The following is a 12,149-nucleotide window of genomic DNA, read 5'->3' on the forward strand; positions in this document are numbered from 1 at the left end:
GGTGAAATTGGTAGAAGCTGGTGCACAGAGAAGGGCAACTTCTCTGAGTAAGAGTTATCCATTTTAAATCTTTATTGCTTTTCTCTGGTTATAAAAATAAATGCTCATCATAGAAAAATTCAATCTTTCAGAAATAGGTAATGCAGAAAGCGAAAGCAATCCCTAAGAGCAAATCACTCCAGCTTTCCCTCCAACATTTATTTAAAACAAAATAAAATTGTAGTTTTTTAAAATGGGATCATACAATGTTTAAGCCAGCAATTTGCTGTTCCTGGTTAAGATTTTATTTGTTCTACTGAATAAAATAAGAGATCCATCGCATCATTTTTAAAAGGTTGCAGTGTTTAAAAGTTTGCACAGTATTCTATAGAAAAGATGTTTTTACAATTATTTTAATTTAGTGAATTTTTCTGCTCACATATCTTGTGCACGTGTGAGAGCGTTGTTGGATACAAAATCCTAGGTATGAATTTGCTGGGTCAACAGGTGCATGTATTAACATTTTCATTAGACTGCACTTAAATTTTAAATCTTCAAAATTGGTTTGTAGCCTGAAACAGCATTGGCATAACTCTTCGTTGCAAAGTCTGTCAAACAAAAGTCACCAAGTCTACAGTTTTCTTTAATTGCTTTTTCAGGAGTCACTGAGGTAACAGTCTGCTGTCACAGGCTGGCATATAATCTCAGTGTGTCACAGCGTTACAACTCTAAAGCATGCCAAAAATATTTGCCGTTTTGGGGGAGTGAGCTTTTGGATTTTTTTTCAGATGATATTAGCTTCAGGTATGCTTTTAGAGTTCTGAATAGGATTTAGAAAGATAGGTAAAGCAAGCCTAATCTACCACCCAATTCTTCTTTCACGTAGAACAGGAAGGTGCTCCTGGGACAACCATCTAGGTTATTAGCTGCAGGAGGCCGTATCTGCCAATTCGCATTTACTTCGCATATGGGTTCAGTCTCTAGCAGCTTCCCAGTGTCTGTCACAGTAAACCTCAGCCACCAATTCTGACCACACTTTCACTCTGAGAGCACACAGAAGGCAGACTTTCAAGAACAAAATACTGGTGATAGTACCCTTCGGGACCTTTCATTCTAAAGTGGTTTTTGCTTCCTCTGGACTCACCGATTTTAAAATGTCTGTGCTATTCATTAACTTGGTAATTTTCTTTTGGACTTAAAAAAAAGACACAAAAGTTAAACCATTTAAGTGTTTATATGAATCAAATGACTCAACTACATTCTCCTCATTATATTAACATGCTTCATGAAAGGAGGGACTTTGTTTGGTTCACTGATGTTTCTTAACATCTAAAACAGTACCTGACTTACATACAGAAGGTGTTCAATACATATTTGTTGAATGAATGATAAATTCTTTGGGGCCAGAGATCTTATATTTTGCATCCCCATAGTAAATGCCAAGTTGCTGATAAAAATTAAGGAAAGGATCCTCATTCAGGAACGCAACTTATAACTTTCTTAGAAGCTAAGTGTAAAATATACCCTGGCCCTAAATAAGACTACACACTAAATCTATAGTAAGAATAATTGGATCTTTGATTTAGAAAGTAGTGTATTGATTTTTCTAACCCTTTCCTCATCATTATAAAGATCAGATTTGAGCATTAAACTACACTGACCCCAAGCGGTATTCTGTAAGTCCCTTTTTCAAACAAAACAAAACAAAACCCAACAAAAACATGGTATCAAGTTATTAATTGGGAATGCCTCTGTAAGCCTAAATTTTTCTTTAATTAATTAATTTATTTTTAGAGAGAGAGGAAGGGAAGGAAGAAGAGAGGGTGAGAAACACCAATGTGTGGTTGCCTCTCCCACATCCCCCACTGGGGGACCTGGCAGGCAACCCAGGCATGTGCCCTGACCAGGAAGTGAACTGGTGACCCCTTGGTTCAAGGGCCGGCACTCAACCCACTGAGCCACGCCAGCCAGGGCCTAAAAATTTTTTTAACGATACTATATAAGCAAGATGGCAAAGGAAATATTTATGCACAACATTTATATTCTGGACTTTGCCAATTGTGGTATGACCCTAATAAGAGAGAGATATCTGCCTTCAAATCCAGTCAGATATGCAGTTACTTGGTTTTAAAGCCAATAAAAGTAAACACAGTAAAAAAGTATAAAAAAGGGACTCAAGAGTGAAAATCTATCTAAACCTGGGGCATGTTTTGGATAATACACAACATTTGGGGGAATAAAGGCAGAAAGTGTACAAGAGTAAGTTTTAGACAGTTATTCCAGAAAAAAAGTCCATCTTATAAAACACATTCTAATTCTAGAGTTTTAGTACTTATTTATGTCAGACCAGCTCTTACTGAATGTTTGGTTTCCTGTGTTGAGACTTAGAAAAAATACCTTGTGGTCAGAAAATAGCATATTCTCAAGATAGATGACTGAAAAGACTATTTTTTTGGCTTACTATTTTTTATAACAAATTTTACTTTAAAAAAGAGAATTAATAAGATTTGAGATTAACTCTCACTAGTAGAACTGTAGTAAATATACTTAGTCTGCTTAAAAAAAGAAAATGGATCATCTCGGGAAAGAATAGGGCCTAAAATAGAGAAGAGTTTTTGATATTTGCAAAAAAAAAAAAAAAGGAAGAAAAAAATTAAGAATACTTGGGGGTGGGGTAGATTTCATAAAAGAGTAGTTAAAGAAAGGCATGTGCCCAAGTTAGACTAGAGAGCAAAGTCTGAACAACATCAACAACATAAGCATTCTTGAGGAAAACTAATGCCAGGAGCACTCCTATGGTTAATTAAAACAAAAAGGTAAGCAAGTATTTAACTTGCTGTGGCTTACACTAGAATATAGCACGCTTGTAATACCAGATCCTCAAGAAAAAGCAGCGCTGAAAAAATTTTTAAATGACACATTATGGAAAAAACTATAAAATATAAATTAGAACACTCTTACTTGAGGTAAGTAAAAATGAAAAAATACAGTAGAAATAGGGTAAGAAGATATTAATTGTTCCAACCACTCAAGATAGAAAGTGAAGAATTGTCATGATCATACATCTTAAAGCAAATGATAGTCATTCCTAAAAACAGTATAAAAATTAAATTTAAACAATTAAGAAATTCCAATTAAATGTGTAAAAACTCCTGAAAAAAAAAACTGATTAAAATTTTAAGTTTGACAGGTCATCACGTGGTATTAATATTACACATGTAATATTACACATTAATATTACACATTAATATTACAAACTTTATGTTTAGATTTAAAAACAAAATATGTATTATTTCTATTTTAAAAGGTCTTTAGAAACTCCAAAAACCATTCATGGAAAAAGATGATGAAATACTCTCTACCTACACCAAAACAAATACAAAGCTCTAAGTTTCATTTTATAGAAATACCACCTATTAAAGTGCAAGGTGCGTGATTATCTATCTCACTGACAGGAGTAAGCTCTGCCAGGAATCACAAACGTGTTCCGAGTGGAGGCCCAGTTCAAGCCCATCATTTCATGGGCACAATAAATCATCCAAAAGCCCACCTTCAACAGCTAAAGTTGTCATAAAAACAGGCCGATGGGTACTTTACTCCAGCAATAACATAATCCTCGGTCTTATTGTTGTGCAGCAGATGTCATTATGGGTGGGGCTGACGCGCAGAGCAGCCGAAACATTTTTGTACCACCCGCCTCAACACTTTCAATGGGATAGCAAGGCTCCCGAAAGGTAAGGGCAAAGCTCTTGACGATTAGTTCCTACTAGAAATAAGGAAGTTATGATGTGGCCGTGGTCCACGTAAAGACCACAATGAGGTTTTTTAAATCCCCCAGGTTTTTTAAATCTACCCTGGGAAAGAGATCGTCCCCTTACCCCCCTCCCCGCCCCCCCCCCGGCTCCTCCTCGGGACACTTGGCTGAATCTTTCTTTTCCTCCTTCCCACGCTGAGGTGAGGTTGCACGCAAGCCCGAGAAGCCTGTTTTTTTTTCTCTTCGTGTCGAGGGAACTCTACGGGTAGGAACCCCAGGTGGCAGGAAGGGAGAGGGCGGCGTTGTGGGGGGTGGGGGTGGGCAAAGAAAGCTCGCCTGGGTCGAGCCGGTCTGGGGTTGGGAAGGGACAGGAGGGCCGCCAGGCGGACCAGAGGAGGCCGACGTGACGAAGAAAATCTGCGGGCCCGGAGCTGGGACCGGCCGCTTCCGGCGGGCCCCAGTCATTCTCGGCCTAGCGCTCCTGGCGGTCGGAACTCCACCAGGGCGGGCGGGTAATAGAAAAGGTAAACCGCGGCTCGCACTTGCCTGGGATCGGGTGACCAATAACTGGTAATAGTCTTTGCACGGCGCTGGGCCTTGTCCTACAATTTCGAACAGAGTCTCCGGCAGCCACGACGCCATCTTGGGACGCCACCGTCGTCGCTAAGACAACCAGGAAGGGGCGGGGTTTGATTGGGGTCATGAGGCCAAAGCCCTAGTTTAAATCGAACCCCGCTTTTGAGCTAACAGGGGGTTTCTAAGTTGGGGTGATGCCCCCTTTCCCAAGGGTTTCAGGGAACTCTGCTCCATGAAATTTCTGCCTCAGGTCTCCGGTGACCCGAAGGGGAATTAGTTCCTGCTACCACGAAGAGGCGGGGGGTGACCCCGGCGGAGGGATATCAAGTGAAGCTTCATATTCCCCTTCCTGGTCCCTCGAAGGGATCGGGAGTAGATTGCTGGCCGCTGGGGAAGTGGATTCGGGCGTTGGGAGAGGGAGGGGCGATGTGATGGGCCGCGAGTAGGCAGCGGGGCCTGTCCCGCGGACGAGCCCGTCTGCGCAGCCGGAGGGAAAAGTAGTTCCCAGAGGGTGTTGGAATAGCGAGGAGGGAGGCGGCGCGGACGGAGGCGCACGCCGGCCGCGGTGCTGCGGCTCAGCTGATAATTGAAGGGACCCAAGGAGCCGCCGCCACCACCGCTGCCGCCGTCGGGGGGTGGGGGGAGCGAGTGGAAGTTATAGCCGCGCCACCGAGTCCGGACCGGAGACTTTGGGGCCAAACTAGGTAACTGAGGCGCAGTTGCGGGCGGTGGGGGCCAGGCCTGGGGGGAGGGTTATGTGTTGAGGTTGGGGGGGGTGGTTACGGGGTTAGGGTGGAGGAGCTCGAACAGAAAGTCCCAGGAAGCTCAGTTGTGTCAGCGCCGCGGTTTGGCCCCCGCTCGGCCTTCTCCCGGCGCCGGCGGCGGGACTGCGGAAGGACGGGGCCGGGGGTTGACTGGCAAGGCGCTCGAGGGAGACCGCGGCCGGAGGGACCCGGACCGAGCGGGAGCTGAGGGGGGCGGTCGGTGGGTGCCCCCTTCTGTTTCGCCATGAGGAGGGCCGTTCTCGGAGCCGGGGTGAGGCGTGCGGGTGTTAGGGAGCCCGGAGGGGGTGGGGGGGCCGGAAGTGGGCTTTGGAGCTTGGAGGGCGTCTAGGAAGAGAGAAAGTGGGGGGCCGGAAGTGCAGGTGGGGAGTGTGAAGACGGCAAGGGTTCCCCGGAAATGGGATGGGGGCCCGGAAACCGGGAGAAGGGAGGCTCCAGGGCCTGGGACGGCCCGGAAATGGAAACTAGGGAGCAGCTCGAGTGACAACAGTTGTGGGAAGCGGGGGTCAGAGGAGGTAGAGGCCGGAGTGACTTCAGACCGCAGTAAGGGGTTTCTTGCCAAGAGGGACGGTTGCGGGCGGGCAGGCTGGGCCGGAGACGGGGTCCAGGCTTGGCAGTGGGAAGTTGAAGCTGAGGGGGATAACGACGAGACGGGCACGGGGGTGCGGGCATGAAAAGAGGCCGAGAAACTTGGCGGAGAGCAGCGGAGCATCCTTCTCAATAGTTTAGCATGGGAATTGGGGGGAGGGGGTCCAGGACTTGGGGGTGGTGGTGGACCGATTGTCACTCCAGCCGTTATTAGCCTTCAGAGCGAGTCGGGCGATTAATTTATTTATATGTGGATTACATAAAACCTATTATAACATTTGTCCATTTAGTTCCCCCTCTCTCCTCTGCTCTTCGCAGTGAGTGGGTTTCTAGTTAAGAAACAAGTTACAGGGGCGAAGGTTGTAAAGTCTTAAATCCTGTCCTCTGTGTCGCTCCCTTCTTCAGAATAAGAGAAAGGCTAAATTTTTAGAGGGATAAATTAATGAAGATTTAAAAAATATGCACATTGGGGGAAACTAACTTCAGACACTGAAACTCCTACTGAGGCACGGGAGGGAGTTACTCTCCTGTGGTGAGAAGAGAATGGAAGGGGCTGCTCCTAAACCCTTACACAGATTTGTTTCTGATAAGGCGGGTTGTCTGAGGGGAGGTTTAGCTTCAGCATCTCGTCTGGCTGTGGGTATAGTTTAATTGCTTCGTTAGTTAATTGGGGGAGGGACTCTTAATGTGTAAAACATTGGTGTGTGCGTGGTGGGGGTGGGCGGGACGTTTAATATCACAGGGAAATCGGTCCCGAGTGGACTTCCAGCTGCTCCCCTGCTTTCCCCTTTCTAATCGGCGTTCCCCGATGTTGCCTGGGCTGCCAAATCACCCGAACCCCGGGCTTGACTCCTTTTTGTAGGCCCTTTACTTGTTTGTGTAACTTTCTAGTTCTTTCCAGTCTCTATAGATATTTTTGGCATTTTATTTTTTAAAGACCAGGAAAGTCGAGGCTCGGAATCTCTTCTCTAAAAACAAAACCAAAATATATACGGGATAGAAAGTTGAAAGAGCTATTGAGTGGGGTGAAAAACCGAGTCTCAGAACAAAGGTCCTAGTTGTTAGAGGAAAAGGCAAGAGGCCTATATATGAGGCCTGGTGTGTCGCATTTACACAGGGGTGAGAGGTTGGAGAAGGGGCCCAGTGAGGCTTGAGGAGTGGAATTAGCAGAAGTTTAGAGACAATAAATTGCAAAGGGTGTTAATGAGGCTTATATTCATATTTATACCGTGCAAGGAATATTGAGTGTGAATTTTAAACACAATTTCTAGTTCTTTTGAAAGTACTTGCTTGTGTTTAGCCCCACGAATATTGAATTAACATGGCTTTTGTATCATCTTTATGAGGTTGTTTAGAGAGTTTTTATTTCATTTATTTTAAGCTTAAGAGAGAACTTAACATGATCGGGGTTTGTGGGCTTTGTCCACAACTGCCTTTCTATGAATGCCAATATCCGTAAGAATAACTATAATTAAGATTCTAATTTTTTCCATTTGCTTCCCAGTTTTTTCAGGAGTTTGAGTGGTTTTTCAGTCTGCTCAGCTGACATTTAGTATTTAGTTTGCATCCATGAAGAGACTTTTTGTTTTACTTTTGCATTCACTAAAAGTGTCAGAACACTTTTGGCAGTTAGAGTTCTAGAAGGTGCTAAACTAAAATAATTATATTTTAAAAATGAAGGGGATACTAGGCCAGGGTAAAATCAGTGATTTCTAGCACAGTAAATTTGAAGTAATGTATTCTTGTCCATTTTAACCTTTATAACCTTTAAGTTTACTTAATTTATATTATCTATATAAGGTTTTGTGTTCCTATTTTAAAGACATCATCTTATCGAAAGGACACACAAAAGACTGGCTTAGGAATTCATACCCTGCCAGTAAATGCCTGTTGTTGACCTTCAGCTATTCATTCATCTTATCAGGTCTCCAGTTATTTTATCTGTAAAATGGGAGTGGATAATCTGTATTACCTCACTGGGTGGTTGTGAGACCCAGCGAATATAATGGCTATGAAAAACTAAACAGCTAAAGAAGTGTGAGATACTAGATTGAGGAAATTATATTACTTATTTTGAAGTCATTAGTAAAAGATAGTAGTTTCTTATCATTAATTATGATTGGGGGAGGTTAATGGTATGAAGATAAAAAGTTATAGTACTTTATAATTATTGAAATTGCTGCTAAATTGGTAGGGGAACTTGGGCCCAGTTTCTGTTAAAATTATTTTTATTTTTCATCATCACCATGTTAGATAATTTTTCACCATACAGCCTACTGAATAAATTTGTTAATCCTTTTTTTGAAAATTTTAAATTTCTTTACATTATTTTTTTGTCTGAGTTAATTTTTTTGCTTAATCTCTTCACCTTTTAACTCAGCCTCTCATACTCCCTCAAGTCTGCCAGCTGTCTGTCTGTTCTCTGTATCTTTGAGTCCTTCTATTTTGTTAGTTTATTTTGTTAGACCACATTTGTATAGGTGAAATCATATGGTACAATACTTGCCTTTCTCTGACTGGCTTATTTCATTTAGCATAATACTCTCCAGGTCAGTTCATGCTGTTGCGAAAGGTAAGATTCTCCCCCCCACCCCCCGAAAATGTACCACAGCTGTCTCATCCATTCATCTGTTGATGGCACTTTTGTTGCCTCCACATCTTGGCAATTGTAAATAATGCTGCAATGAACGTAGGGGTGCATATATTCTTTTGAATTAGTGTTTGGGGTTTTCTCAGATACGTTTCCAGAGGTGGAATCTCTGGTTCATAAGGCAGATCCATTTTTAATTTTTTGAGGAATCTCCATACTGCTTTCTTCCATGGTGGCTGCACCAGTCTGCCTTCCTACCAGCAGTGCACTAGGGTTCCTTTCCAATGCTGGTTGTTTTTTACATTTTTTTTAAACTGAAAAACATGTACCTATCTTTGGTATGTTGCTCTTATGAAACAGACTTTCTAATATCAGACGTTTTAATTTTAATAGAATCTAAGGTTTTCTATTTCTGTTTTAACTTTAAGTGGGTGGGTAGGGATGTCTTTTAACAAATGTGGTAACAATTACCCTTTTATTTTTCCGTTTGCCGAGGTAATTTGATGGACTCAAATTGAAAAAGTCACCTGCTTGTTGCTGCTTGTCTTCACTCTAGTTCTTGCTGCTGCCAGCCTGATTTGCACTTTTCCCTTATTTAAATCAGTTTAAGATCATTTCAACTTGGTCCTTCAAATCATTTCCTTAAAACTTTTTTTTTTATTTCTTGGTTGTGTAGATATGTTTCATTTCGGGATTATAGTGATAAATTTGTTGACATGTGTTGCTTTGTTCTCATGACTTCTTGAAAGTCTGTAGGCTTCTTGGGGCCATAATTTAATATTATGTTTAGCATGAAGGTGCACTCATAAACCTGTTTGGAAATAGTAACTATTGGCCTTTTCACTCTAAACCAATAAATAATGTTATCCTGGTCTTTCCTACTATGCAACCAGTCTTCTTGCTTGGAAAGGATCTTGGACCCAGCAAGTTCCTCAGGATGCTGTTTGGTTTAGTGATCATAGCCTTTTCATATCTTGGGACTACAGTGACATCAGAGTACCTAGGTAGAGTGGTGGAGTAAGAATTTGGTGGGTATTATACAATAAATATAATTTGGAGATTGTTAATATAAACCTGGTGTTTGTTCTTAACATGTTATAGCTTTAGGTTTGTGTATTTTTTTATAGTGCTTGTGTATAGTTCAAATAGCTGTTTCAGATTTCTTAAAGGTATAAATAAAACCCCTAGCAATTGTTCTTTACAATTCCTTATCTGCCGGTTTACTCTGCATATTAGGTGCTTGCTGCTGAATCAGTCTCTTGATTTTTATTTAAGTAAAATTTAACTTGGCTAATGTCCTGGATTTTTGAAAATGCAGTTTCCTGGTATACCCACAACTTAGATAATGTTATTAACTGATACTACCCCAATAAATTTAATTAAAAATGCAGTTCTTTAATTAAATGTAATACCATAATTTATTGATAGTTTCAGGTTATTGGCAAAAGAAGTTGTTTCCATAATCCCCATAGTGGCTCAGATTATCTTTGAGGCCTTTTAGATTTTGCTTGTGGTTTTTGTAGTTTAATTAAACTGGATTGGCCAGAAATAGAGGGAACTTGTCTGTTACTCAGACTTACCTGGTTTCTCTTGAGTGTGCAGAAGCTGTTGGTCATCGTCAGTTTTATGGTTATACTTGAATTAAAACGTCATTTTAGTGGCCTAGAATAAAAAAAGCTACCTGCTACTCTGTTCTTTCTTTGGTGAGCACTGTTCAAGTGAGTATCTGATGTGAAAGTAAAAGATTTGCATTCCAGTCTTGGCAGTGCCTTTACTATCTTTGTGTTCTTAGACACACAAATAATCTTGTGAGTTTCAAGTGCCTAATCTGAAAAATGTGGCTTATTGCCACCTAATCTATAGAGTTAATTTACCATTTATATGCTAGATATACATTTAGGGAATCGGTATAAAGATGGATTGAAACACAGGGCTCTTTCTTTGCTGCCTTATTGCAGCATTGACCATCCCCTCATTTGGTAACATCCTTCCACCTGGAACATCTATTATATTATGTAGATATTCTATTTGAAAATATTTGAGTATACAATAGTATTCTGTCGCCGATTATTAATTCCTTGAAGTGCATGACCCATAATCTTTAAATCATTATTGAAAAAGTAAGTGTTGTGAGAATAAGTGATACTATAAGTGAAAATATTTCATAATGATTTAGTGTCTTATTTGTTTTGATAAACATTTTGGATTGTTAATGCTAAAAAGTTTTGAAGAGTTTTCTTTTTAATCTGAATATATATTTTAGAGGCTACAAGTTGTTTTTATCATACATAATTTAAAAAGGGCAAGCCATTTCATATTCTTTAATTGTCCATTATTTACATAAAATAGCTGATAATTTAAATGCTACATTGAGGACCTGAATGTTTTGATGCAATGCGCATATTTATTAAATATAAGATTGTGTTTTCTACATCATTTTAGTTTATTCTCTTTGTTTTATTTATTTTTATAAATGTGATGTTATTACCCATACAGGATTTTGAAGGCTCTTTATAAGCTGTGAAATGTCTATCAACAAGCCTTCAAGATTTGAAATTACAGTATTTCAGTGTTTAGAATCAACTTCTTGGTTGTCATAACCAATGAGATAGTTCTATCCTGACTTCAAAACTCTTACTCATTCTGCCCATGGGTAGCATTCTGAATAAATAGATGTACCTTATGCTATCTTTTTAAGGTCAAATTTATTCATTTTTGAAGTCCTACTGGTAGTTGTGTGATGCCCTGGAAACTCAAAGTGAGTTTTTACAGGTAGCTCATCTGAAATTCACTGTCAAGTTGTAATTTAAGCAGCTTTGTGTCCTTAGAGAGCAGGTTCGTAGAGATCATGTAAAGGGCCTCCCGACCCTTTCTTTAAAATTTTTGAAAACCAGGTGTCTGTAGTTGCCTTGTAAACAGCAAATATATGAAAATGCTACAACTTGTGCTGTGGTCTGAGTATTTGGTGATCCTGTTTTATACCTTGGCTGCGTATAGTCAGATTGAGTATTTGCTTGGTCCTCTCTGAACAAACCCAGGAAACTTCAGCACCCCCAAGTTTGATACCCCTTCATTCACATTTTATATCTCTTAAACACTATGTATACACTGTCTTCCAGTTACTTCTGTATAAACATTTTACTCTTCTCCCCTCTGCTCTTCTCTAAGATATTTTATTTGCCATTTATGGCATTCACAGTCTGTCTTACGCAATTTGTTTACATCTTCTTTACTAGATTTTTGGCTTCTTGGGGTAGAGGTCTCATTCTTCTGTCCCCATGGTGGCTGGCACAAGGTTCCTAACATAATGTATTGTACATAATAAGTGGCAGGGGTAGACTTTGTTTTGGTAACATGCTGAGAAACTATATTGTGAAATGAATATTACCATCATTTGACAGTTTACTCTCAGCCTCCTTATTTCATATTTTTCGGGTTTGGTATCTGAGTGTAGGATTCTAGTTTATAAACTTCTCTGAATTAGGCTCATTAAATATCAGCTACTTAAAGGGTTGTTAAGGCACTAGACTACTTGAGTAACTTGGTTACCCCAGGTTTAGCATTTGGGGCTTAGGTTTATTAGTAGATGAAAGTTTATTTACCAGTACCTATTAAGTGCTTGCCGTGTACCAGTACTGGGCTGGGAGGAATACAAAAGGGACTGAGGGTGTAGTTCTTGTTCTCTGAGTTCTGTTAATGTTTTATTTAGTTGATAATTACTTATCTTGTCTAACTTGTTAACTGTATATAGTATAGTGTGTAGCACAGAGAAATATTCTGTAAGTATTCTAAATGCAGGTTTTCTGCATTTTGAAAACCTGATAATGAGAATCTAAGAAACAGATGATTTAGGGTTCAATGTTTGACTTTACTGAATTAT

General features: G+C 40.4%; 2 protein-coding genes across 18 annotated transcripts in view; one reads left to right on the forward strand and one right to left on the reverse strand.

Annotated features, from left to right (window-relative positions):
- Positions 1–4,604, reverse strand: part of FBXO36 (F-box protein 36) — a 69,854-nt gene extending 65,250 nt beyond the window's left edge. For both annotated transcript variants that reach the window (XM_053664390.1, XM_053664356.1), the window contains exon 1: positions 4,280–4,604. In XM_053664390.1, coding sequence (XP_053520365.1) covers positions 4,280–4,375 — 96 coding nt within the window. In that variant the 5' untranslated portion in view covers positions 4,376–4,604. The remainder of the gene's footprint in view (positions 1–4,279) is intronic.
- The window catches only part of TRIP12 (thyroid hormone receptor interactor 12), a 140,317-nt gene continuing 132,085 nt past the window's right edge, over positions 3,918–12,149 (forward strand). For 8 of the 16 annotated variants that reach the window (XM_037135466.2, XM_037135473.2, XM_037135475.2 and 5 more), the window contains exon 1: positions 4,700–5,013. The gene's annotated coding sequence lies outside the window, so the exon portion shown is untranslated. Of the gene's footprint in view, positions 3,999–4,699; positions 5,014–5,160; positions 5,345–5,494; positions 5,635–12,149 lie in introns of those variants that run through there. The other 8 variants (XM_037135480.2, XM_037135481.2, XM_037135482.2 and 5 more) reach the window with 4 other exon arrangements.

Source organism: Artibeus jamaicensis, unplaced genomic scaffold, assembly GCF_021234435.1.
Source record: "Artibeus jamaicensis isolate MK-2021 breed Jamaican fruit bat unplaced genomic scaffold, CSHL_Jam_final contig_1015, whole genome shotgun sequence".
Classification (NCBI taxonomy): domain Eukaryota; kingdom Metazoa; phylum Chordata; class Mammalia; order Chiroptera; family Phyllostomidae; genus Artibeus; species Artibeus jamaicensis.